Genomic DNA, 26,698 nt, shown 5'->3' with positions numbered 1-26,698 from the left:
TTTCCAGCTCCTCCACCCAGCTGGAGCTGCATCCTCTCCCTGTCTGTTGTCAGCACAGAGGATGCATCTGCAGCTGTCACAGCAGGGTTGCTGCACAGAGATGCACCACTTCTCTGGGCAACCTGGGCCAGGGCCTCACCACACTCACAGCAAAACATTTCCTCCTAAAATCTCATTTCAATCACTCTTCTCTCAGGTCAAACCCATCCCTTCTCATCCTACCCCTGCACTCCCTGATCAAGAACCCCTCCCTGGCTTTCCTGGAGCCCCTTTCAGTGCTGGAAGCTGCTCTAAGGTCTCCCTGTAGCCTTCTCATCTCCAGACTGAGACAGAGAAGTGCAGGGTCACAGAGAGGGTGTGGGAGAGCCCAAAAAGGGGCCACAGCCACATCCCTCAGTGCTTATGCGCCAGGTGCAGAGAGTGGACATGGCTATGTCAACCGTGTGTCCAAACGGTGTCTCCAGAAGAGCACTTCCCAGCTGGGAGGTGTGCAAGGCACCGTCGTCATCCTCCAGCGACCTCCTGCATTCTCCCTGTCTTTCCAGCACAGCCTGCAGACCACCCTCGTGATGCTGTCAAGCCCTCAGGTCCACAAGGAAAGCAAGTCCCAGCAGTGCCTTTCCCTGGCTCTGCTGCTGCTCACTCACGCAGGGCTCTCATCAAAATGCAGAGCATCCTTTACTTCTGGACGGCTTACAGTAAGCAGTTGTCAGACACTTCTATAATCCCAGGTATAATAAACCTTCCCCGGCTCCCTGATTCCTGTAGCTGTCATGTGAGCCAGCTGGGCATGAGCAAAGCACTTTGCATGCAGATTATTTATCTGTCTTCAGTCTGATCCAAATAACAGCCCCCTGAGAACAACCAGACAGCAACAGCTCCTCCTTCCAGTCTTGTTTTAGGAAACTCGAGTGAGAGTTTGCACTCATACAGGGCATCCCAGAAGGACCATTTTGAATCATGGAATGGTTTGGGTTGGAAAAGAACCTTCAAGCCCATCCAGTTACAAACCCCTGCCATGGGCAGGGACACCTCCCACTGAATCAGGGGGCTCCAAGCCCCATCCAACCTGGCCTGGAACCCCTCCAGGGATGGGGCAGCCACCACTGCTCTGGGCAACCTGGGCCAGGGCCTCCCCACCCTCACAGCAAAACATTTCTCCCTAAGATCTCACCGCAATATCCCCTCCTGCAGCTGGAAACCATTGCCCCTTGTCCTTTCCCTGCACTCCTTCATCAAGAGCCCCTCCCCAGCTTTCCTGGAGCCCCTTTCAGTCCTGGAAGCTGCTCTAATCTCTCTGCATAGCCTTCTCTTCTCCAGGCTGAACAACCTCAACTCTCTCAGCCTGTCCTCCTACAGGAGGTTCTCCAGCCCTCAGATCATCTCCATGGCCTCCTCTGGACTCGCTCCAACAGCTCCATGTCCTTCCTGTGCCGACAGCTCCAGAGCTGGATGCAGGGCTCCAGGAGGTTCTAAAGAGAGCAAAATAGAGACCTCTAAGCTCCTCCACCCCACGACTGGTGGCAGTCAGCTGCAGATCTGCTCATGCCTATACAGGCCCACGGTGTCCCAGCAGGGCTCAGACACCGCCTGGGCAGCATGGCTGAGCCATCTGAGGGCACAGTGAAATCCACTGCCACAAATTTAGTACCTGCACTCATGAGGAGGGAGGTATCTGGTTAAGATGGAAACCCTGGAGTGATTCTTTACAGCTTGCCGTCCTGCCAACTTTCCCTTGAGCTGGAAGTCCTGCTGGTGGTTCCCATCTGTTTTACTCCCTCTTTATTGCTGAATGAGAAAGTCTCAGCTCTGCTGTGGGTACTATGAGGCAGACAGGCACAGGAGAAACCCTGCTTTGATGATGCCAGAACCACAGGAGCCCTCAGCAGTAGAGCCCGGGAGCTTGGAGGCGACCATCAGGAAACAGGTTTGATTAGAAATGAAGCAGCATCCAAAGCAAAGCGTGATGTTTAATAAAGAGTGAGGAGATGTAGTGCAACCCCAGGGACAGGCTGGCAGCTCTGCAGCCCCAAGACCTGCCGTGCAGCACAAGAGAACACTCTCCAGGCTCAGCCTCAGGTGCACAGGCAGATAAGAGGTCATTGCTGCTGCCCAGCACACGTCTGGACCTCTGAGGCACAGGGAAATAATGCCACCCCAAGTGACAGAGATGATCTGTGTCTCTGACTCACACCGAAATTTAGAACTGCTCCTCGGTGTCACCCCGCAGGTGCTGCTGCCCCCTTGCTCTGCTCCAAGCTGATTCGAGCCCTCCACATCAGGCCTGGCTTAAAAACCATTATTAATTTTGGGTCGTCATCCTCAGCTTTTGATATCCAAACTGCCAGCAGGCTTTTGATAAGGTCTGGGGGCCCTTTCATCACCAGATGGGCAAAAACCTATTTGTTGTAGGTGGAAACTGAGTTTTAAGTTTTATGTCATTATTTGAGGAAGTGAGGCTTTAAAAAAAACTGTTATCAGACAACCTGGATGAAAGAGAATATCCCTGATTCTCCAATGATAGAAGAGGCTGGCCAGAGAGAGAACAATGGTTCTGCTCTTGAGGAGTCAGGTCTCCCTGGAAAGCCAAGCAGCTCTCCCTGCAGGGCTGCAGACAGCAGTCTCTCACCTCTCCAAACCACTGAGTAACGGGGATGCTGAAAGACAGGCTTTGCGTGTCACGCTCTCCGTCGGCGAGATCCCAGAGGAGCAGGGGGATGTGCATCTCCTGGAAGAACAACATCATAGGCACAGTTTCCTGGTCTTCTCTCCACAAAAAAAAGGGATTTCTCTCTCCCTATCTGGATATTCAGCAGATGCAGCAGGCAGGGGCAGCAGGGATCCCGGGTCTGGAATCCGTGTGGGCAGCAACGTCTGTAGCTGCACAGCTCTACAGGCTTATATGAAGAGTAGGTGTGCTGTGCACGTGTGTGCCTGCTGGGGACACACACAGCTTCAGCCTCGCTGCTGAAGGGAGCTGCAGAAGCCTCACCTCTCTCAGACACTGGATCCAGCATAACAGGTCTCCCACTAACAGTAAATGCTGAAGCAGATAATTTAATGATGAAGAGACCAGGCATCAGCATTGGAATCACCTGCACATGTGTTTGCTGTGGTTACAGGGATGCCACGCAAACATTGACAGCACCAATGGCCTCATCCTGCTCTCTGGCTGAGCAGGATGGAGGTCCACAGTAAGAATATATACCTTTTCCCTATATACACAAACACACCCCTGTGTGCAATGTGGATCCCCCCATCAGTTTGGCTCAGACACACAGTTTGTCCATAATAAATCCAAAAAAAAGCTCAGCCCCTGCATCACATGCTGAGCCTCACGCTCCTGTGTATTAATTCCCTTGGTCCAAAAAGTGGCCTGGGGAGCTGCTCCCAAAGCCTCATAGTGATGAGTTTCACGTCTCAACCTTGGGGCTGATGGCTCTGCTGGGACAGCCCTGGGAAGGGCCTGGACAAGGTGGTTGTTCTTCAGGAGGCTGTAAACTGGATTCCCACCTGTCACTGTGGATCCTTCTGCTCCTCTGGGCTTGTGGAGCCTTTCATCAGCTGATTGTTCTGCTTTGATGAGTCAGGAGTAGCACCAGGGTATTGTTTGGGCTCCTTCTCCTGTCATTGTTCCTTTGTGCTCCTCTGTGGGTGTGCAGGTGAGCTTTTATCATGTGCTCTCATGTTTAAATGTGACAGACAGATACCTCTGCACCAAACCCCACCAGGAGCCAGGAGTGTGGGAGGGAACACTTCCAGCAGAGGTTTTCCAGCATGCAGAATGCAGGTCCAGGGTGAATGCTGGTGCCATCCCCAAGGTGAGACTCAGCAGCAGGTTTCTGACAGTGCAGGAGAGTCCTTTCCCCCACCTAATTCATGATCTCATCAGCAATTGTGCAGCTGCATGTGAGCGCCTGATGGAAGGGCTGTCCTCACCATCTCAGCACTGGCAAATGTTCTTTGTGCAGTGGGATGGCACTGAACACCCTTTGCACCCCATGGCTACCCAGGGAGTGTGGGCAGTGCTTTGTGGGGGTCTCTAGGGCAATTCCTTGCCCAGTTTACCCAGCTCTTTCCTTCAGGAGTCTGTAAAGCCAGTTTTCCATCAGCCTGAGCTACTGGCGTGCACCGCTGCCATGGCTGCACGCACAGAGACACTCAGAGTTTGAATTCAGGGAAGACAGCCTGTCTAGCACAAGCTATGAACTGTCACTCAGTCACTTTCTGATCAAGCACCTTGCTAAGCCCTTCCAGAGTTTAGCAGCCAGCCTGGATCTGAAAGCAGCAGGAAAGAGGGAAGCTGGGAGGGTCCGTGCCCACATCCCTACTGTACAGGCAAAGATGCTGAGGGTCCAAAGCACAGTGACACAGACAGTGCGCTGCCATCAATCACGGGGTGTTAGCAGAAGCTTCTCAGTATTTAAATCATTAATTAAGATTAATGAAATGCGCTTTCGCAGTTTATCTAAGTGCGCATTCCAAAACTGAATCCAGGTCATTAATTAGTGAGTGAGACAATTGGAAGGGCTGAGTAAAATCCCCCGTTAAGTCTCAGTGAGGCACATCAGCCTGGGTCCATGGGCAGGGATGTGGCCCTCCCCAAGAGAAGCTACGCCAGAGCAGGGTAGGTTACACTTGAGACAGAGGCATGGTCCCACAAGTAAGGGCTTTTAAGGGATTAGGAAGGTGTGTTCCACTCAGGACTGAGGATGGGAGATACAACCTACTAGTCTTGCTCTGCTGTGGCAAACGAGAGGCTGCATTTGGCTTCCCCGAAGAAATTTATTTGAAAATCACAGGGATTACTGGAAGGATTAGAGCTACCTAGAAGTCCTGCTGCCTGATCTTCCCATCCTGAGGCTCCTGAAACCTCTTTAGGAAGACTAAGGTGGACAAATGTACCCCATTATGGGATGACTCTGCACTGAAAATAAAAACACCCAATCTGTGTAATTCAAAATGCCACGTGAAGACCAGTCGTAGGGTCCTGCATGTGCCAGCTTGTGCTTGTCCTTACGTTAGGACATCTGTGTTCACCAGATCCAGAAGACCTGCTGGCTACAGGCAGCCACACTCCACCACGCTGCGTTTGCTCCCCTGCTGCCAGCAGTGTGCCCAGGTGGACAAGAAGGCCAATGGCATCTTGGATTGTACCAGAAATGGTGTGGCCAGCAGGTCCAGGGAGGTGATTCTGTCCCTGGACTCAGCACTGGTGAGACCGCACCTTGAGTACTGTGTTCAGTTCTGGGCCCCTCACCACAAGAAGGATGTTGAGGCTCTGGAGTGTGTCCAGAGAAGAGCAACGAAGCTGGTGAGGGGCTGGAGAACGTCTGACGAGGAGCGGCTGAGAGAGCTGGGGGTGTTTAGCCTGGAGAAGAGGAGGCTGAGGGGAGACCTTATTGCTCTCTACAACTGCCTGAAAGGAGGTTGTGGAGAGGAGGGTGTTGGGCTCTTCTCCCAAGAGACTGAAGACAGGACAAGGGGGAACGGCCTGAAGCTCCACCAGGGGAGGGTCAGGCTGGATATCAGGAAAAAAATCTTCACGGAAAGATTCATCGGGCACTGGAACAGCTGCCCAGGGAGGGGGTCGAGTCACCTTCCCTGGAGGTGTTCAAGGAACGGGTGGATGAAGTGCTGAGGGACATGGTTTAAAGGAGTGATAGGAACGGTTGGACTTGATGATCCAATGGGTCCTTTCCAACCTGGTGATTCTATGATTCTATGGTTCCCCAGGGACCTCCTGGGTGAACATCTCTGGTGACAGGCACAAGGCACAGCACCACAGTCCTCCTCTGCCTCCCGGTGCAAACTTCCGCTTGGCTTTGGTGTTTGGAGATGAGTTTCAGGACATGCTTTATGGCTACTCACTAGGGTGTTTGAGAAAATAGCATCGCTGAACAACCTTCTCCACAGTGCAATAAAGCAGATACACTGACAGTAAATTGCATCATTTGCAGGCAACTCTGTAATTAATTGGAAGCCAGGAGTCTTCCCATCCTTCAGAGCAGCTCTAAGATTAGGAGTCTGAGTGAAGAACAACTTCCAGGCCAGCGAGTCAGTGCCAGGGCTGCCGCATGATTGCCCCCACACAGAGACTCATCAAGGACTGCAATTGCCTCCTAGATATTGGTCGATTTGCTTTTGAGTTGGCAGCAAGGACATGGGTTTGACCTCCACCTGTAGAAAGGAGAGAGAGAACTTCAGCTGTGAGGGGATCCTGAGCAGTTAACGCCGCTGCAAGTGGAAAAGTGCCCGCGTGAGCTGGGAAGGATGTGTGTGCTGGTTGGAAAGCAATGGACGTAACTGAGAAGAAGAGGGTAAACTCAGGGGGAGCAGAGCAGAAGCAGAGAGATTCGGATCTGCCCACGGAGAGTAATGAACTGTCAGGCTAACGAAAGCACTTGAGAAGATGCTACGCATGTGTGGACAACAAAAGTGCTGCAGATACGGGTGCTGCTGCCCTCTGCCTGCCTGGAGAGCTACCAAAACCAAGGCTTTGCTGTCAAAGAGCTCCAGCACCAGCCAGAAGAGATAAGGAGGCATTATTGTGTTCTGCAGCCACCACAGGCTGAATACATCCCTGGCTTAAACACCCTGGGCCCAGCTCTGCACAGCGTCGCTGCAGCGTGGTGGGACAGTCCTTGGCAAATCTGCTAAGCCAGAGGTTGGCTAGAAGTGCCTGGGAGGCGCCCACCGGGTCCCGCTGGCCAGAAGCAAAGGCAATCAAAGCCTCGGAAGAAGCAATCAGACACCCTCTAAATTGAGCGGATGTGAGAAGCGAGTTTGTAACTTCAGATCGATCCATCAGCCAAGGTCAGTCAGAGGGAAGCTGAGTTCCCAGAGAAGCCACTGTGGAAAGTGAGTTGTAATAGCAGTAAGTTGTAATCGTCTCCAGCCAGCACAGACCTCCAGCTGCCACTGACCCAGTTAGCACTAACGCTCACCTGCAGGAAACTTCCACTCCATTTTTTGAGGTGTTCTGTCAGGGAAACCAGATCATGGCATGGTAAGCAGCCTGGGAAGGGCAACACCTGCTCTGGCAGCTACAGGGATGTGACCAGGCACCGGGGTTGTGGGGTGCAGGAAGGTTCATTGCAGCCCAGTGGAAAGCACAGCATCACTACAAACGGGTGTGCAGCATTCCTCACCCCACGGGCATGAGCACGTCCCTGTTTGGTGGAGGGATTCATGATGGTCTTGCCATGGCCTCATGGCCCCAAAGAATGCAAACCTAGCATACTCACATCTAAGGAGTCAAAACACACAGCCCAAAGAAGAGGACCTTGTCCCTCCCTACCCCCACCCCTCAATTATAACTATCCATTTGTATTTAGAAGGGAATCTCATGCTGTCTGGGGTGTCTCTCAGAGAGTTGTCTCCTGAGCCCATACCATAAAGCCAAGAGGTAAAGAAGGGAGGACTAAGATTTGTCTTTTTTCAGTTGTGTTGCAGTTTTCATACCATTTTTTTAAATCCTTGAGGATGTTCAGGAGAAGCTGTTGACTCTGTCCTCTTGGGCTACAAGAACCAACACCTTCTGCACATACGGTGAACAGGCTGGAGACTCGCTGCTGGCGTAGGGAAAGGGTTGGGAGGGGGAGTGGTGGACACCAGGCTGAGTGTGAGCGAACCACAGATAGGATCATAGCCCAATGGCTTTGATCTCTTTTACTTATCTTGAGTGATCTCTCCTGCTGACCTTGACATGGACAGAACTCCATCCTAGATGCCTCTGTTGACTTCTGATGAAGCCCTGCGGGGTGGAATAAAGCCAAACACGATCCATGATTAAGGGGCTGGAGAACAAGTCTTACAAGGAGTGGCTGAGGGAACTGGGATTGTTTCGCGTGGAGAAGACTGAGGGAAGATCTTGTTCTCTACAACTTCCTAAAAGGAGGTTGTACAGAGGTAGGTGTTTAGGTTGGGCATTAGTAAAACATTGTTCACGGAAAGGTTTATGAAGCACTGGGCAGAGGCTGCTGAGGGAGGTGGTGGAGTCACCATCCCTGGAGGTGTTTTAAACATGGGTAGATGAGGTGTTTGGGGATATGATTTAGTAGTGGATAGGTACGGTTGGAGTTGATCCTCAAAGGCCTTTTCCAACCTAATGGTTCTATGATTCTATGATGGCAAGAAAATCAGTATCCTGTACAGCGGGCCAGATGCTCCTCGCAGCCCAGAGTCCTGTGTCTGCATACTTTTCACCTTGCTGGGTCAACCAGCCCTCCCCAAATCTGGGTGCGAGCAGCCCTCAGACAGGGGCTGGATCCTGTCACGCCTCCAAAGCTTTTTGCTTTCTCTGTCTGCCCTGAGGTAACCAGGTGCTGAGCAGCTCCAGCCCTGCCAGGCGCAGGGCCTCCTGTTGCACGCCTCAGGGCTCCTGGCGTGTTGTCATCATCGCTCTGGGCACGCTGCTCTGATCCCATCTTATTTATGACACAGCCTTCCTGTATTCTCCCTGCTATTATTGCCTGAAATGTTGTAATTTAGATTCTGGCTGTGTTTGATTGCAAACTCTCCCAATCTACAAATTTCAGTGACAAGCACTACAGCAGCTCATTTGCATGGCAAAGTGATCAATCCAGACCCGCTCCTTACACAAGCGAATAAATAAATAACAGACACATTAAAGAATGGGAAACAATCAGCCAAATTAACCAATAGATGTGGAATAATGACAAGCCCTGGCATCCTTAACAGAGAACAAGAGGAGGAGGGATGGGACAAGCTTTCCCAGTGGGGTCCAGGGCTGTTCAGCACTCATCTATCTCTCCTCCCCCCATGAGCCAACCGGGATGTGCAGCAATGCCAGGAGTTGGTGAGCATGGCCTGGAGCATGAAATCCTGGCTTTTAAACCCCATACCTGCTTTTCCTCCTCGTACCTGCTCTGTGCAAGCATCTGTCATAGGATCAACCTGTCCCATGGGACCATAATTAGAATCACAGAATCGTAGGATAGTTGAGCTGGAAGGGACCTTAAAGATAACCTAATTCCAACCCCCCTGCCATGGGCAGGGACACCTCTCACTGGATCAGGGGGCTCAAAGCCCCATCCAACCTGGCCTTGAACACCTCCAGGGATGTGGCATCCACAACTTCCCTTGGCAACCTGGGCCAGGGCCTCAGCAGCCTTGTGAACCATTTCCTCCTAATGCCTAGTCCGTGTCTGATAGTCTCTAATTTAAAGCCATTCCTCTCTTCCTAGCACTCCATGCCTTTATAAAAAGTCCCACCCCAGGTTTTCTGGAGCCCCCTTCCTTAATGAAAGCTGCTCCGAGGTCTCCTCAGAGCCTTCTCTTCTCTTCTCCAGGCTGAACAATCCCAACTCTCTAAGCCTGTTCTCATACGGGAGGTGCTCCAGCTCTCAGATCATCTTTATAGCCTCCTCTGGACCTGTTCCCACATGTAGATGCTCACCAGTGTGGTCAGGTTTCTCAAGGGCCCGGGTTGTTCTCTTTAAGGCTGGTTTCGGTGCTGTCTGGGTCTCTGCAGAGCACCTATACCCTCTGACTACTCCACCATCCACTCACCTTCCCTTCTGCCTTGGGCTTGGCCCTTTTTTATTTCTTCTGGGGTTCCCCTCCATCATCCTTGACCCTTCTCCATGCTGGATCATGCTGGTGGTTCTGCTACCGGGATTCTGCTGGACCCATATCAGCAGGGGCAACCTTCCAGGGCTTCACAACCCCTCACACCTTCCATCTCGACTTGGTCCTCACTGAGGAAACACTTTCCCCTGGTCTTGGAGGGTGCCAAGCTGCTCCCAGCTTGGGAGGAGAGTGTTTGTGGCCTCACTGAGACATTTGTAGAGGCAGATGGGTTCTTCTGGCTCCTGACGTAAGGTTGCTCCATGCTGAGGCAGGGATGCCCATGAGCTTGTGGCTGGACAAGTTTGCAGACAACATTTAAGCAGAGAGGAAGTGTGGATCTGCTGGAGGGTAGGGAGACTCTGCAAAGGGACCTGAACAGGCTGGACTGCTGGGCTGAGACCAATGGGATGAGGTTCAACAAGGCCAAATGCCGGGTCCTGCACTTGGGGCACAACAACCCTATGCAGTGCTACAGACTGGGGGAAGAGTGGCTGGAGAGCTGCACGGAAGAGAAGGACCTGGGGGTGTTGATTGATAGTGACCAAGCACAAGCCAGCAGTGTGCCCAGGTGGCCAAGAAGCCAAGGCATCTTGGATTGTATCAGAAACAGTGTGGCCAGCAGGTCCAGGGAGGTGATTCTGTCCCTGGAATCGGCACTGGTGAGACGGCACCTCAAATCCTGTGTTCAGTTCTGGACCCCTCACCACAAGAAGGATGTTGAGGCTCTGGAGTGTCCAGAGAAGAGCAACGAAGCTGCTGAGGGGCTGGAGAACGTCTGACGAGGAGCGGCTGAGAGAGCTGGGGGTGTTTAGCCTTGAGAAGAGGAGGCTGAGGGGAGACCTTATTACTCTCTACAACTGCCTGAAAGGAGGTTGTGGAGAGGAGGGAGCTGGGCTCTTCTCCCAAGTGACAGGGGACAGGACAAGGGGGGATGGCCTGAAGCTCCGTCAGGGGAGGGTCAGGCTGGAAATCAGAAAAAGATTTTCACAGAAAGGGCCATCGGGCACTGGAACAGCTGCCCAGGGAGGGGGTGGAGTCCCCATCCCTGGAGGTATTTAACAGACAGGTAGATGAGGTGCTCAGAGACATGGTTTAGTGACAGATAGGAATGGTTGGACTCGATGACCCAAGAGATCTTTTCCAACGTGGTGATCCTATGATCCTATGGCGTGTGACCTCTGGGGGCACGGCGGTCCCAGGGTCTCTCCGTCCCTCTGCCTTTGGAGGACGGCGACAGTCCCCACCGGAGGGGACACCCGCACGGCTGAGGCAGCACTGCCACCTGGTGGCCGATCCCCTCGCTGCGGGCAGAGCCCCCGCTGGGGGGGGAAGGAGGAGGAGGGGGAGCGGGTTGGGGGGGTGCTCTGCAGGAGCCTCTGGGCTGCAGGTGTGCGATGCCCGTGAGGGGCTGATCCACCACAGGCTGCCGAGGGCAAAGCGTGGTCAGAGGAACAGCCCAAACCCTCGAATACTCCCTGAAATTAAGTTTTATTTGATACTTTTAAGCTATGAAGTGTGGCCAGCAGGGTGAGGGGGTGATTCTGCCCTTCTATTCCTCTCTTGTGAGACCTCATGTGGAGTACTGTGTCCAGTTCTGGAATCTTCAACATAAGAAGGATATGGAGCTGTTGGAACGGGTCCAGAGGAGAGCTACAGAGATGATCCAAGGGCTGGAGAACCTCCCATACCAGGACAGGCTGAGAGAGTTGGGCTTGTTCAGCCTGGAGAAGAGAAGGCTCCAAGAAGACCTTATAGTGACCTTCCAGTACCTGAAGGGGCTACAGGAAAGCTGTGGAGGGGCTGTTTACAAAGGCTTGTGGGGATAGGACAGGAGGCAATGGATGTAAACTGGAGAGGGGAAGAGTTAGACTAGAGATAAGGGGGAAATTCTTCACGATGAGGGTGTTGAGGCGCTGGCCCAGGTTACCCAGAGAAGCTGTGGATGCCTCATCTCTGCAGGTGTTCAAGGCCAGGTTGGATGGGGCCTTGGGCAGCCTGAGCCAGTAGGAGGTGTCCCTGCCCATGGCATGGGGGTTGGAATTAGATGGACGTTAAGGTCCCTTCCAATTCAAAGCATTCTAGGATTCTATCATGAGAAGAAAGGTAACAAATGATTAGCAGTGTTCAACAAGTTAACAGTAACAGCTTGTAAAGGCAATGGTCTGATCATTACTACGAGAGAATAAGCACGGTGTTTAAGAAGACCCATCAACAATTGCCTCATCATCATCATCCAGACCTGCAGTTGCTAGGAAGCCACTTTTTCACCAGGATTTGGAGAGGCTGTTCCAGCAAATGGGGTCCCACACAGTGCATCCAGTCATGGGTGAGGTCTCTGACCATCACTGCGAGGGGTCCAGCTTTTCTACCATTGAACAAATGAATCACAGCACCCCAAAATGGCAGAGTCTGGCCCCAGCTGCTCACTGCCTCTCTTTCTCATGCTCTCCGCACCAAGAAGAGCGCAGTACAATCCCACTGGTAACAGTCGTGTGAGAACTAACAGACTGGGCAGAGCCATGCGTGTCCCGGCTGTGTACCAGGGGATGCTCGGGAGATGCGGGCGGAAGGCTTGGCTTGAACACAGGAACACTCAAAGTCAAGCACATGGGGCTAAGCCCTGCTCAGGGATCTCAGGGACACTGAGGAGTTGTTACCTGGACCAACACCAGCTTCCAGGAGGTGCTGGAAACCCATTACCAGCTCCCTGTAATTCAGCATTTAAATGGAGACAAGGGACGCAGAAGCATCAGGATGCACAGCCATCAGCCAAGCCTAGATGAAATGATGGAGTGGTCTTGTTTTCGCTGTATATTAAGAAAGGGCAATAGGGCAGAAATACAATTAGTGTCCAGAAGCACCGTTTTTTGGAAGGCAGGTCTTTGCAAACTCACCTGTCATCTTCTCTTGACACAATTGCAGGTCTGGTTGATAAAATATCTCTGCTGATAGAATAAAATTTCATCTGTTCTGGGCATCTGATTCATTAAAGGGTGACATTTTGATTAAAAATGTGTATTATATTGCATTAAGAGGGCATATCTTCAATGAATTAAAGACCAGCTCAGTGACAGATCTCTCCAAAGGCACTCATTAATGGAGATTCACTGATGAGTGAAGTTTTGTCTGGCGAGGGTCTCCAGGGATAATTTTTGATTTCACACTGGTTGTTCCTTTTTCCAGCTGTTTTGGACACAGTGCCACAGTACTTCCCTGGGAACAGTGGAGGTCATGGGTGAGCAGAACAGAGGGGCTGCCAGCCTTCCCTGGCCGTGGGACCACCCTGATCCTGGGCCTGCACACCGTTCTCTTTCCTTGAACACCATCCCCTGAGCACCAGCTGCTGCTGTATTTGCTTTGGGGATGCCAACACTGCCTTCTCCTGCCACAGGGCTCCTGAAAGGAGAATCCAGGTGGATGCGGACCAGAAAGCCTCTCCTAGCCACTCGCCCACTGCATTCCCCCTTGGGGTGGCCTGGCTGGAGCCCAGGGTCCCAGAGATAGTCTTTGCAGCACTTCTCATCCCTCTGCTGCCTGATGGTGCTTGGGCACTGGTGGCATCTGAGGGCTCTTTTGTGGCAGAGCTGAATGACCCAGGGACCTTCCCTGGTGGGTGTGAGGCTTTGGCTTTTTGATTTTGGGTGTGAGGCTTTGGCTTTTTGATTTTGCAGGTCTGGGTCAGACCACTCCCAGTTCCCGAGCTTGTCCAGGTCTGACCGATGTGAGGCACAACCATTCGAAAGGGACTGGGAGCAACCTGAGTGCCAGAGACCTCCCTCCTCTCCTGCTCTGCAGGTCCATAAACCAGTGAAATGAGGGCTGTGGGAAGGAGAGGCCTCATCAAGGATGTTTGAAGCTCTCCTGAGCCACAATCCTCTGCTGGAGCCCTGCTCTGTCAGGGTGTGGAGCCAAGGTGGGCATCTGGAGGGGTCAGCCCCCAGCAGCAGCAGGGACAAGCCTGGGCACTAGTGACAGCCACACACTGCCCATTGACCAGACTTGGAGCCGTCAGGAGTGATCCCTGCCAAGCATCCCTCGGATGGCCACGTCACCCAGGGATCCCATCACCCCTGCCCTGCTGCAGTGCCAGAGCTGTGGCATGTCCTACACCGTCGTGTGGCTTTGTGCCCAGTCCCTTGCAGTCCTTGCTGTGGGGACTGTGCTGCTGGGCCAGGCTGGGAACCCCGCAGTCCTGCTCTTCTGCTGACCAAGCTGTTCCCAGCTTGACCAGGGTCAAGCGTGGGAAGGGGAACCAATTTCTCTCTCATCAGAAAGCGAAACTTGGACCTTCTCTTCTACAACCAGGCAAACTACCCTGCACGCAAGCACATCTCCCCCACCCTGCTCCTCTTCCTCCCTGTTCTCAGGCAAGAGCTTCCGGCAAACAGATCTGCTGCTCGGACTGGTCTGTCTTCTCCCACAGCAAGGAGGTAAGTCTCCCCAAACAGCTAGGGACACTTGCCTCCTCCGCCACCGCTCTCCAGTCCTTGCTGCCTGTCCCACTCTTTCTCCACTTCCTCCCTTCACAAGGGTTTAAAGTAGGAAGAGGGGGAGAAGATGATGGGACCTACAGGAATCTCTCCTTACTCCATGTGGTTATGGATATTACTGGGCTCTTCAGGCTTGTCCCAGGCCGAGTACCCCAGGTTTTGGATGTTCAGGACAGTCCTTCTCTCCCTCAGCTCTGTGTGCTCGAGATCTAGATCCCTCGTGCCTGGGATCTAGATCCCTTTATCCCTTTCCTGTTCATTCCTCCTCTGTTGTGTCTCTTTGCACTCCTCACTGGTGCTCTCCATCCCATGGGACTCCCTGCCCCATGCATCAGGGCTTACCTCCCCAGCACTGGAACAGGCATCGTCTGCATGCATCCGATGTGTGACCACCCATCCCCAGGAAATGCACCAAAAAGTTTCTGCTGTACATCAGTACATGATGGGGGATGATGTGCTTGAGAGCAGCCCTGCAGAGAAGGACTTGGGGTGCTGGTCAGTGAGAAGCTTGACATGAACTGGCAATGTGTGCTCACAGCCCAGAAGGCCAATCGTATCCTGGGCTGCATCCAAAGCAGCGTGGCCAGCAGGGCGAGGGAGGGGATTCTGCCCCTCTATTCCTCTCTTGTGAGACCTCATCTGGAATACTGTGTCCAATTCCAGAATCCTTAACATAAGAAGGATATGGAGCTGTTGGAACGGGTCCAGAGGGGGCTACAAAGATGATCAGAGGGCTGGAGTACCTTCCCTGCAAGGACAGGCTGAGAGGGTTGGGTCTGTTCACCTTGGAGAAGAGAAGGCTCAGAGGAGATCTTATAGTGACCTTCCAGTACCTGAAGGGGCTACAGGAAAGCTGGAGAGGAGCTATTCGTAAAGGCTTGTGGGGATAGGACCAGGGGGAATGGGTATAAACTGGAGAGGGGCAGATTTAGACTCGACATTAGGAAGAATTTCTTCACTATGAGAGTGTTGAGACACTGGAAAGAAACACTGGAACTTGCCCAGGGAGGTTGTGGCTGCCCCATCCCTGGAGGTATTCAAGACCAAGTTGGATGAGGCCTTGGACAGCCTGATCCAGTGGGATGTCCCTGCCTATGGCAAGGGAGTTGGAACTAGATGATCTTTAAGGTCCCTTCCAACCCAAACTATACTATGAGACTATGATACTGCGTGCGCTGAGCTCTCCAGTCCCACAGCCCTGCCATGGACACACGGCAGAGGTTTTTAGTAAAATTGATGATTTCAAATCATGCACTGGAATAGTCCTGACAGCATTCAGTGAATTCACTTTCACCATCGCTCATGATGTCTGGCTGCCTCCATTGGACAACACATGGGTGGCATTGTAGATCTGTCCATGCACGTGTGCCTGAGCACATGGTTGTATCTGCGTTCCACGTGTCCACAGGTTTGGACAAGAACATGTGTTTATGCTTGCATGTCCAAGGTGCCTCCGTGTGTTTGCTGTGTGCTTTCCTCCATCCCCAGTTCCCCACCCCTGTGCTTGCAGGAAGGCAGGATGCACCCCGGGCTATGGCTGGTGACCAGCACCCTGGCAGCAGTGCTGGGCACGGCCCTGCTGGATGATGGCGTATGTCGGGCACCTGACGGCAAGGATGGCTTCCCGGGAGTCCCTGGCCTTGATGGGAGACCAGGGCAGAAGGGTGACACAGGAGAACCAGGTAAGGGGGAGTAAGGAATGCGTGGTGTAGGTGGCCTGGGAGCCTCAAGCCTCATGATGGGAGCATTGTGGGCTGTGGGAGCAGCTTAGGAGACACTAGATATGCCTGAACTGATCCACCTCATCACCTCTCCCCAGGGAAATCCACACATAGGACAGGCATCAAGGGACCCAAAGGAGAAGCAGGTGAACCAGGGCTTCCTGGCATCCCAGGGAACCGGGGCTACCCTGGCATCCCAGGCCTCCCTGGAGTCCCAGGTCCACCAGGGAAGAAAGGGGCCAAGGGGAAAGCTGGCAATATCCTGGATCAGCCACGGCCTGCCTTCTCCGCCTCGCGGAGGTCCCCACCATCCAAGGGCAACACAGTGGTGTTCGACAACATCATCACCAACCAGGAGAGTTCCTACAGTCCCCAGACAGGGGAGTTCACCTGCCGCGTCCCTGGGCTCTACTACTTCGCCTACCAAGTGATCTCCAGCGGGGACCTCTGCCTGAGCATCACCAAGAACGAGGAGCACGTGGTCAGCTTCTGCGACAATAACAGCCGCAATTTGCTGCAGGTGAACTCAGGCAGCAGTGTGCTCAGCCTGGCCGTGGGTGACCGGGTCTCCGTGAGCACGAATCCTGCCAAGGGCAGCGCTGTTTACAGTGGCTCCGAGGCAGATAGCGTCTTCAGCGGCTTCATGCTGTTCCCGCAGATGGACTGATGATGGTCAATCTGGACCTGCTCAGCACCAAAGCCTTGCTCTATGTATCTGCATGTGTTTTCAACTCATGAGTATGTGGACTAGTCTTCTATCGCAGCAAACTGGGAGAACCCCAAACTTAGCCGCCAGCTGGATCCCGTGCTTCCACCAGTGTCCCAAAGTGGCCCTGCAGTGAGCCTTCACCCTGGCCCCAGCAGCTTCTGGGCACTCAGACCCCACACCAGAGGGGACGAGTTGATACTGGGGTCATTCACCAGTTGGGGCTCTTTGCTTGTGAGTGGGAGATAACTGTGTGCCACTGCTTCTGCTGCACTAACCCTTGCAAACACTGTTCTGTTGCAGGGCCACCACTGCATCGCACATCTTCCCCATCAGGATAAATAAACTCTTCTTCCATGACAGCCGCTTGGGTTTTCTTTCCTATTCACACGTCTTCCTCAAACCATCAATGGCCTGGGACCCTTCCAATCTGCCCAGGGAGAGAAGAGATCCCAGCTCACCTGTGGCCGTACACAGACCCCAGCTGCAAGAGTAGAAGGACAGGAGGGACATGAATGTATGAGCAGAGCTGGCACTTAGAATCAGAGAATCATAGAATCACCAGGTTGGAAAGGACCCCCTGGATCATCGAGTCCAACCATTCCTAACACTCCCTTAAACCATGTCCCTAAGCACTCCATCAACCCGTTCCTTAAACACCTCCAGGGAAGGTGACTCGACCCCCTCCCTGGGCAGCTGTTCCAGTGCCCAGTGACTCTTTTTTTTTCTGATATCCAGCCTGACCCTTCCCTGGCGGAGCTTCAGGCCATTCCCTCTTGTCCTGTCCTCTGTCACTTGGGAGAAGAGCCCAGCTCCCTCCTCTCCACAACCTCCTTTCAGGTAGTTGTAGAGAGCAATAAGGTCTCCCCTCAGCCTCCTCTTAGAGGGAGGAACGGGGGATCTCTGGGACTGGCTCATGTGTGTCCTTTCTCTGACGAGCCCAAGCTCACTGTTCTGTCAAAGGGCAAATACCAGCAGCACCTCACCCACAAGGTCCTCTGTTGGTACACAAACTTGCCCAGGAAGGGGAAAGGCAGCTGTGGTCCTCCAGACTTTCAGCAAGAAGGAACAGGGACATCTGTCTTAGGATGAGAGGTTGGGACCTAAGACTGTCCAGCATGGAGAAGAGCAGGCTGAAAGGAGATCCCATCAATGCTGATCCATATCCAGCATTAGTCAGGGGGGCAGGAGGTGGGGCTGGACTGTGCTTAGCGGTGCCCAGTGCCAGGACAAGGGAGACTGGGCACAAACCGGAGCATGGGAAGTTCCACCTGGACATGAGGGAACTTCCAGAAAATGAAATTTCTCAGACGAGCTGAAGTCAGAAAAATGGTTCTACTTCAGCTCAAACCAGACCAGGTGATGAGCACCCTGAGCAGGGATGGTGGGACCTCAGCGAGCCCAGCACTCGGCAGAACTGGTGGATCACAGTGCAAGTGGCAGACTGGACAGCCAGGCTGTAGATCGGATACTCTGAAGGAGAAACATCCTCAGTCCCATTGCCTAGAGGTACAGCAGATCCCATCTATGACCTTGCACCAGCCCTTCCTTGCACAGGCAGCTCTGGCTCCAGGAAGGAGGCCTGAAGCTCCGCTCCCCATCCACTCACCCTCCTGCTGCTCAGAAACCACATGAGGATGGGTAAAAGGCAGACAACTCACAGAGTCCTCACAGCGGTTGGAGGGCTTGTGGTATATCTGTTGGAAGAGACTCATCCTCCTTCTGCCCTTCCAGCCCCGGCAGCTGCGGGGGCACAAGCACAGATCTCACTGGGCAGCCGGGAAAGTGCTTGCTCAAAGCAAATAATCTTGCAGGAGGATGTGAAACCTGACTGGGGGCCAGCGAGGCTCTGTGTCCCAAAGGGCCCTTTCCTAACCGTGTGACTTTCTCTGGGAGGGTGTCCCGGAGAGTCACGCACGCCAGGCTGTGGTAGCCAGCAGTGGCAACAGAGAGCTCAGCAGCACAGGAGAGGTAAGAGGTACTGCAGGGTCCATGGTGGGGGGTTGCATGGGATTGGGGGTCCAGCAGCACGGCAACGGTGCTGGGCTATGTGAGGAGTAGGAGAAGGAGACAGAGGCACTTCCAGGCTGTTCGCCTGGCCAGAGACTGTCCTGGGAGATGCCCAGTTGATGAGAGGTATGATCTTGATGGAAAGGAAAGACGGGCTGCTGCTGGAGGAGGGGGGAGATAAGCTCGGAGCAGGGAGCTGCAGCCTCAGTGCAGCACAGTGTAAGGGTTTGCAGCAGCTTCTGCATGATGTTCTGGATTCTGGACTGGGAGATCTTGGGGCTGGCCAGCTGGCCATGGGTACCACACTCTTCTGGTGCAGTCAGCCCCACAGCACAGCATCTCCTGTGCCCTACTCCTGGCAGCCACCATGCCACGGCCCCTCACCTTATCATTTTCTTTCTTTTTCCATGCTCCAGACGACCAAAATGGGGAAGAGGTTCTGGGGGCACCTCCATCTGTCCCTCATCCTCCTGCTCCTGAATCTGGTATCTGCTATAACCGGAGATCCTCCTCACAGCTGCTATGGGACTCCAGGCCTGCCAGGCATGCCGGGTATGCCGGGCATGCCGGGCAAGGACGGCAGGGATGGACTGAAGGGATCTAAAGGCGAGCCAGGTGAGTGAGGAAGGAAGGAAACGATGAACGCTACTGAAGTTGGGCCATTAAGTTCTCCATGGCCAGTTTGCCTTGGTTTACAGGCTGTGGAAATCATCCTCTGTGGACAGGGCAGGAGGAAAGGTTGCTGGAGAGAGGCAACAACCTTCTTCTGCCTAAGGGAAGGGGCTGGAGGAGCCTCTTTCTCCATCCTGCCATTGATGCTGACTCCCTTTCACCCCTCACCACCCCACAGGGATCCCGGCCACTCCTGCAACACAAGGACCCAAGGGCATGAAAGGAGAACCAGGCATTCCTGGCCCGCCAGGCAAGACTGGCCGAGTTGGCCTCCCTGGTTCCCCTGGAATCCCTGGGATTATGGGTTTGGATGGAGAGCCAGGGATGCCAGGCATCTACAAGCAGACGCACCAGTCAGCATTTTCAGTGACAAGGCAGACCAGCGAGCACCCCATGAAGGACACCCCCGTGGTGTTCAACCACGTCATCACTAACACCAACCATGATTACAACACCACCACAGGCAAGTTCACCTGCCAGCTTCCCGGCCTCTACTACTTTGTCTTCCACTCCTCACAGACGGCCAACCTCTGTGTCATCCTCTACAAGAACGAGAGAAAGATGGCTAGCTTCTGCGACCACAAAACCAACACCATGCAGGTCAGCTCGGGTGGGATCCTCCTTCACCTGAGCACTGGGGACGAGGTCTGGCTGGCAGTGAATGACTACAATGGTATGGTGGGCATCGGCAACTCCGACAGCATCTTCTCAGGATTCCTGCTCTTTCCAGACTAGAGGAGCACCACAACCCAGCCCATTCCAACCTCTTCTCCCGTCCATGCAAATGCTGCTGCTCACTGCCAGGCTGTCACTGATGCCCCAGGTTTCTCTGCTGGGTAGGAAGCCCCAGCCAGGGGTTGGCACCCACCATCAGACACAACCCCTTGGCCTGGGTCACAGCTTGGTCCCTGGCCTGGGGACTGAGTGCAGACAGATGCTCAGTGGGGGAAACAGGCACATCTGGATGCATTTGCACCAGGAGTGATAGTGCCAAGCCCACACACTGCCAAGCAGTCACACATTTCCCATGACCCAGCTGTGGAAAGCATCAATAAAACCTTCCCTGATGCACCTGGACTAGCATCTTTTTTCCTCCATGATTTGCCTTTCTGCAGGTGGAGACCACGCATGGCTGGGTGGGTGTGGTGTGCACGCACGTGTGTGTGTGTATGCACAAGACCTGGGTGACTGTGTGGCATCAAAATGTCCCCGAGTCCTCTCTGGCTTGGATGAGCCCAGTACCAGTGAGCATCACACACCACTCACCCCCTGGCTTTGCTTGGTGGGGTATAACTCCCAGTTGCACCAATTTGCAGGAAGGAGATGGTCCCCATGTCCGTGTACACAGATCTCACCTAGAGGGGAACAAGACTTCTCCAAGCAGGGGCTCTAATATTCCCCTTCCCATCCAAGTGGATGCAATTGAGTTGGGGGGAAGGTGGCCATGCATCAAAACTCATAGACACCCCCGGGGTCCCAGTCCCACCAGGGATGGAGCAGGGGAAGCACAGGCTTCTCAGAGCTATACCAAAGGAGATAACAGCTGTGAGGGCTACATCAAAACTCAATGGAGAGTCCTCCTGGTGGCACACATTGCAGAGTGGAAAAAGAGGTCTCCTGACCTTCCTGGGATTCACCTCTGCATGGCATCAGCAGAAAACAGGGCTGGAAATGTTTTTACCACAAGGAGAAATCACTTCCCTTCCACAATATTTGGGAGAGCCTAGGAGGCAGATTCAAGGTGATGGATGCTGAGACCCTGCAGCATGCTCTGAGCCCGCTGGTACATCCCAACAGAGATGGGCCATCTGAAAAATCCTGAGAGATGCTACTTAAGTGCAGGCACGTTTCTGCAGTCCTGAGGTGTTCACCCCAAACTTGTCTGGAGCTCACATTCTCCAGAGTGTTCTCCAGAGCAAGCACAGCCGAGCAGGACCCGGGGACCTGGCAAGGCAGAGTGGACATTGCTCTGCTCCCTGGGGCCAGAGTTGAGGGATGCCATGGTGCTGTTTGGGAGTGCACATCCTGCTGAGCTGACAATATTTGTGGTGGATATGAAAGCGCTGCTGAAGAGCTAAAAATGAAAAAGGGATGTGACCCAGATCCTTTCACAACAACCCTTGCAGTAAAATTCTGCTTCCTCCAGGGTCATTTCCAAGCAGGACGCTGGTGTGCCTTGCTCCATCTCCTGGTTTGTGCAGCCAGATGTTCAAGGTAGGCACAAGCTGTCGGCCAGGCTGAGGCCCAGCTCTCCCCTGCAGGTAGGAGCATGAGCAGAACCTTGTGGCACCAGGGTGACAGTCACTCTCTGCTTCCCTGGTACTTCACTGTGGCTTGGGGCAGGAGAAGAAGGGGGCTGCTGGGCTGGGGATCCCTCCTGTCACAGCTGGGGGAGGAGTGAGAGAAAAAAGAGAGATGGCAAAAGCCCAGAGGGATGATCAAGGACAGAGCATCAGTCTGGAAGGTGCCCTGGGGGTATTCTCCTGCTGTGAGATGCTCTCATCATCTGCCTGGACCTGTACTGGAGTCTGTGGAGCAGTTCTTGTACCTGTACCTGAAACTGGGCTGCTGTGGCTGGGGGACCATTGGCCTTTTCTCCCACTGAGTTTCAGTGCTGGGGAAGTCCACCTGATGCCAGAGAGTGTGGTTGAGGTGATGTGAGGTCCAGATACAGTCTTCGAATGCCCAGTTCTTCCCTTGCGTGCACCTTCACCAGGAGTTGGGGGAAGGAGCTCCAATCGAGCCCAGGCAGTGCAAGGCACATGGTTCTGGGAAAGCATCCATTTGTGGGGTGCAAGGAGGGCAGAAGGAAGTTGGAACCCCAAGGACTGGAAGTCCAGACTGCTGTCCCAGTAGTTGTGTTGCCAGGATGGGATGGAGAATTTTTTCTCTCAGGCAGCAGGGGCCTGCAGCACATGTCGGTGGCAACAGCACAGCCAGGGTGGACATCAGACCTCCGGGACAGACTGACTTGTTGCTGGACTTTCCTGGGGCTGAAGCTCTGGGCACTCCTAAATGGATAATTTGAGGGTGGGAAGAGACCAACAAGCCCATATCCAAAGGGGCTGGTCCCCTCAAGGCCATCGGGTGTGCAGGTTTGACTCTGCAGCAGGAGGTTCCCCCTCCCTGTCAACGTTATCTGGGAGTGTTTCTAATCATAGAATCATAGAATCATAGAATCATAGAATCATAGAATCATAGAATCGTAATCGTGGAATGGTGGAATGGTTTGAGTTGCAAGGGGCATCAAAGCCCATCCAGTTCCATGGGCAGGGACACCTCCCACTGGATCAGGCTACACAAGGCCCCATCCAGCCTTGCCTTCAACACTTCCAGGGATGGGACAGCCACCACTGCTCTGGGCAACATGAGCCAGTGTCTCGCCACCCTCATGGTGAAGAATTTCCTCCTGATGTCCAGTCTAAATCTTCTTCTCTCCAATTTATAGCCTAGTCTTATTACTACATGCCTTTGTAAAAAGTCCCTCCCCAAGTCATGGTCCAGAGCAACACAGAGCACCTTCTCCATCCCTCACACTGCCCAAGGCAAGTCCCTCCACATCCTTCTGTGCTCTAGCAGATGCAGATCCTGTGGGCGATGCTGATCTGCCTGGCTGGACGGCAGCTTGCAAGTGCCACACTCTGCGAGACCTACAGCGCCATCCCAGGAATCCCAGGGTCACCAGGACGTCCTGGCAGCAACGGCAGAGATGGGGAGAAAGGCCTAAAAGGCGAGCAAGGTAAGAAGGAGGTTCAAGGTGGCAACAATGTCATTATGTGAATAGGGACAGGAGGAAAATCATGGAATGTTTTGGGTAGGAAGGGACCCCAAAGCCCATCCAGTTCTACACCGCTGTCACTGGATCAGGAGGCTCAAAGCCTCCGAGAATAGGGCAGTGACCACTGCTGTGGGAAACCTGGGCAAAGGTCTCCCCACTTTCACAGCAAAACATTTCTCCCTAAGATCTCATCTCAATCTCTCCTTGTTCAGCTGAAAACTGTTCCACTCATTCTCTCCCTGCACTCCCTGATCAAGAACTCCTCCCCAGCTTTCCTGGAGCCCTCTTCAGTACTGGAAAGCTGTTTTAAGATCTCCTCAGAGCTTTCTCTTCTCCAGGCAGAACAACTCAATCTCTTTCACCCTGTCCTTGTACGGGAGATGCTCCAGGCCTTGACTGTCTCCACAGCCTCCTCTTGCCTCACTCCAACAGTCCTATGTCCTCACTGTGCTGAGGACTCCAGAACTGGACACAGGGCTCCAGATGGGGTCCCACCAGAGTGGAGTAGAGGAACAGAATCCCCTCCCCGGCCCTGCTGGTCCCACTGCTTTGGATGCAATCCAGGACACAGTTGGCTGTCTGGGCTGTGAGCACGTCGCCAGTTCCTGTCCCACCTTTCACCCTGGAGTACTCTCAAGTTCTTCTCAGCAGGGCTGCTCTCAGTTCCTTCATAGCCAGCCTGTATGGATACCAGGGATTACCCCAACCAAGATGCAGTATCAGGCACTGCAAAGCACATGGTTCTGGGAAGCAATCCATTTTCTACCAGTCCCTTTAGGGTGTTCTCAGGTGGGGGTTGTGCTTGGGGATAGAAGCGAGTGGACAGACCAGAGCACCTCAATGAACCTGGGAAGGGAGAGTGCATGAGAGCAAGGGTGGCCACGTCTGCGGGTGGGCAGGGATCTCTGCTGTCCCATACCCAGGCACAGGTACCGGCGGTTTCCTTCCCAGTCCCTCTTTGCAGACCCGTGGGTCTCAACTGTGACTACAACTATGGTTTCTCCTACTTTTTAGGTCCCCCTGGTGAGGTGGAGCATGAAGGAGACAGAGGGGATAAGGGAGACCAAGGAGAACCAGGGCACCCTGGGAAGGTCGGGCCCTGGGGTCTCCCAGGTTCACCAGGATTACCAGGTCTTGCGGGACTCCCTGGCCCTCAGGGGGATGCTGGGGACTACAAGGCCACTGTCAAGTCTGCCTTCTCAGCTTCCAGGACCATCAGCTCATACCCACGCCGGGAGCAGCCCATCCGCTTCGACCGCATCATCACCAACGAGAAGGGCCACTATGAGAACCGGTATGGCCGCTTCATCTGCCAGGTCCCGGGCATCTACTACTTCACCTACCATGTCACCTCCAGGGGCAACCTGTGCCTCAGTGTGAAGAAGGGCCGGGGGGGCAGCAGGGGTGAGAAGGTGGTGACCTTCTGCGACTACGTGCAGAACAGCTACCAGGTCACCACAGGCGGCGTGGTCCTCCAGCTGGCAGCAAATGAGTCTGTCTGGCTGGAGCCAACAGAGAAGAACTCCTTGATGGGGATTGAAGGGTCTGACAGCATCTTCTCTGGCTTCCTCATCTTCCCCGAGGCTTAGGCCACTGACAGAGTCTCTCTATAGACCTTCCCTTGCTGCCTTTTGGCCCCTGCAGGGCAGAGGACTACCCCGAAAAGGTCTCTTTGCTCCACATTGAGTGCTCTAAGGCCGTTGTTAGAGCACTTGCCCATTAAATGAGAGGTCCTTGTGCTGCTGGTTTCTTCCTGCCTAGGATTTCCCTCTTTGCCCCCAAACAATGCTCAGATCCCCAGGCATTACCTTCCTCGCCCCTGGGTCCAGCCTAGACTCGTTAGTATCTCATTAGTGCTGAGCAAAGCCACTCAATAAATGCAGTGCAGCCCATACTGAGTGTCTTCTTCCATAGCCACCCAAAGAAAGTCCCAGCTCAGGGTTAGGAAAGCACAGAGAGGAAGAGTGGTCTCTACAACATCATAGTGGGAAAACAGGCCACTGGGTGCTGGTGGTAGATCAGGAGATGCTGGAGATGGTGCTGTACTGGAGAGCCTAGAGGATGGTGGAATCTGGCGACACCAACCTCTCTTAGACACTTCTGGGGGCAGGTGGTGACAAGAATACCCACAGAAGCTTCTCAAAGAAGAAGCTTCTCAAAGAAGCTTCTTGCGTCAAGATGAGCCAGGTGTTGATGGGGATGGATGTACGTAGCTTGATGCTACAATGGAAGAGGTGTGGGATCCATGGTCACCTTGGTGCAGCTGAGCAGGAGCCTGAGTGGCCCTATAGCCCCAGAAGAGAACCAGCACTTGCCAGGCCAACACCACAGAGATCCAAGGACTTCCAGATGAATAGGAGCTGAGCACGCCAAAGATATCCCTGTCCCCAGGACAGATGAAAAACCAACTTGCGCTCAGGTGGGTGTTTGCCTTCATCCCCAACCTCAGCATCCAGGAGGCACCAGGAGCTGTGGGGCTGTGAGGGTGTGCACAGGGTGTTCAGGGGAGCTCTTGTGGGGCCCTGGGGCTCCAAAAGGACTGGGTGAAGGGGCTTAAGATGAAGTGGAGGAGGAGGAGGGAATATAGGTTGGCTTTTATGAAGCATCATTGCTGAGCTGTGGGACTCTGAAGCTGGTTGGGGTCCCCTCAGCTCTGGTCTGCCCAGGTCTCCCTGTCCCCAGCGCAGGATGCTGCCCCCCAGCCCTACCTGGCCACTTTGGAGGCTCCAGCACCTGTGGGGACTGATTTGCCGGCAGATGGCACTGGAGACCGGACCAGCCTTCACCTCGCCAGCCAGAGCATCCTTGGCCACCGGCTGAGAGGGCAAAGCTTGAGGAACCGGGTGGGAGGAGGAGGCTCAGCCCTGACTTGTCCCTAAGGGACGTGGCATTCGGGCAGGATTGGTGCTGTCTCTTGCAGCTCTGCGTTGATGCTTTGTCCTTGCTGTCTCACTGCTTGGTCCTTCCCCCAGCAAAAGCTGTGAGTGCAGCCACCCCATGTCCCTGGACCTCTACCTCCTACCAGAAAATCGAGCCTGAGGTGGGCGGTGTGGCATCCCTAAGCTCTCTTTGTGCAGGAGCACTGGAGTGTTCTAAAATGCAGCTGCAGTGCTCAGGCCATTTCGCAGCTGGAGACACAGCATCCCAGATCACAATAGGTCAACAAGGCAGGTGGAGGAAAAGAGCAGGATAGCATCACAGAATGGTTTGGGTCAGAAGGGACATCAAAGTCCACCCACCCCACCATGGGCAGGGACACCTCCCACCGGATCAGAGGGCTCAAAGCCCCGTCCAATCTGGCCTTGAACCCCCCCAGGGATGGGGCAGCCACCACTGCTCTGGGCAGCCTGGGCCAGGGCCTCCCCACCCTCACAGCGAAACATTTCTCCCTAAGATCTCATCTCAATCTCCCCTCTTTCAGCTCAAAACCATTCCACCTCATCCTGTCCCTGCTGGAGCCCCTCCCCAGCTTTCCTGCAGCCCCTTTTCATACTGGAAGCTGCTCTAAGGTCTTTCCACAGCCTTCTCTTCTCCAGGCTGAACAAGTCCAATTTTCTCAGCCTATCTTCATACGGGAGGTGCTCCAGCCCTCGCATCATCTCCATGGCCTCCTCTGGAGTCTCTCCAACAGCTCCATGTCCTTCCTGTGATGAGGACTCCAGAACGGGATGCAAGACTCCAGTTGGGGTCTCACCAGAGTGGAGCAGAGGGGCAGAATCCCCTCCCT

At 53.9% G+C, this 26,698-nt stretch overlaps 3 protein-coding genes across 7 annotated transcripts; all 3 read left to right on the top strand.

The window, feature by feature from the left end:
* Positions 1–13,866: 13,866 nt before the first annotated feature.
* On the top strand, positions 13,867–16,863 carry C1QA (complement C1q A chain). Of its 2 annotated transcripts, none has more exons than XM_009562606.2 (3): positions 13,867–14,024; positions 15,595–15,766; positions 15,904–16,863. In XM_009562606.2, exons 2-3 carry the CDS (start codon positions 15,604–15,606, stop codon positions 16,470–16,472), a joined length of 732 nt encoding a protein of 243 aa, XP_009560901.2. In that variant the 5' UTR covers positions 13,867–14,024; positions 15,595–15,603; the 3' UTR covers positions 16,473–16,863. The 2 variants fall into 2 exon arrangements, with proteins under 2 accessions (XP_009560901.2, XP_053941867.1); XM_054085892.1 differs by having other exon boundaries at positions 13,911–14,024; positions 15,573–15,766.
* Positions 16,864–18,240: 1,377 nt separating this feature from the next.
* C1QC (complement C1q C chain) lies at positions 18,241–20,187 on the top strand. Of its 2 annotated transcripts, XM_054085897.1 has the most exons (3): positions 18,241–18,482; positions 18,938–19,136; positions 19,372–20,187. In XM_054085897.1, exons 2-3 carry the CDS (start codon positions 18,947–18,949, stop codon positions 19,926–19,928), a joined length of 747 nt encoding a protein of 248 aa, XP_053941872.1. In that variant the 5' UTR covers positions 18,241–18,482; positions 18,938–18,946; the 3' UTR covers positions 19,929–20,187. The 2 variants fall into 2 exon arrangements, with proteins under 2 accessions (XP_053941872.1, XP_009560900.2); XM_009562605.2 differs by lacking the exon at positions 18,241–18,482 and having other exon boundaries at positions 18,929–19,136.
* A 1,094-nt stretch (positions 20,188–21,281) lies between these two features.
* C1QB (complement C1q B chain) lies at positions 21,282–24,857 on the top strand. Of its 3 annotated transcripts, none has more exons than XM_054085904.1 (3): positions 21,282–21,407; positions 22,773–22,932; positions 23,986–24,857. In XM_054085904.1, exons 1-3 carry the CDS (start codon positions 21,399–21,401, stop codon positions 24,558–24,560), a joined length of 744 nt encoding a protein of 247 aa, XP_053941879.1. In that variant the 5' UTR covers positions 21,282–21,398; the 3' UTR covers positions 24,561–24,857. The 3 variants fall into 3 exon arrangements, with proteins under 3 accessions (XP_053941879.1, XP_053941878.1, XP_009560899.2); XM_054085903.1 differs by having other exon boundaries at positions 21,297–21,407; positions 22,770–22,932; XM_009562604.2 differs by having other exon boundaries at positions 21,361–21,454.
* Positions 24,858–26,698: the final 1,841 nt, after the last annotated feature.

The sequence above is a fragment of the Cuculus canorus genome, chromosome 21 (assembly GCF_017976375.1).
Source record: "Cuculus canorus isolate bCucCan1 chromosome 21, bCucCan1.pri, whole genome shotgun sequence".
Lineage (NCBI taxonomy): Eukaryota > Metazoa > Chordata > Aves > Cuculiformes > Cuculidae > Cuculus > Cuculus canorus.
The sequence above is the reverse complement of the archived record's forward strand: the minus strand, read 5'-3'. Positions and strand labels throughout refer to the sequence as shown.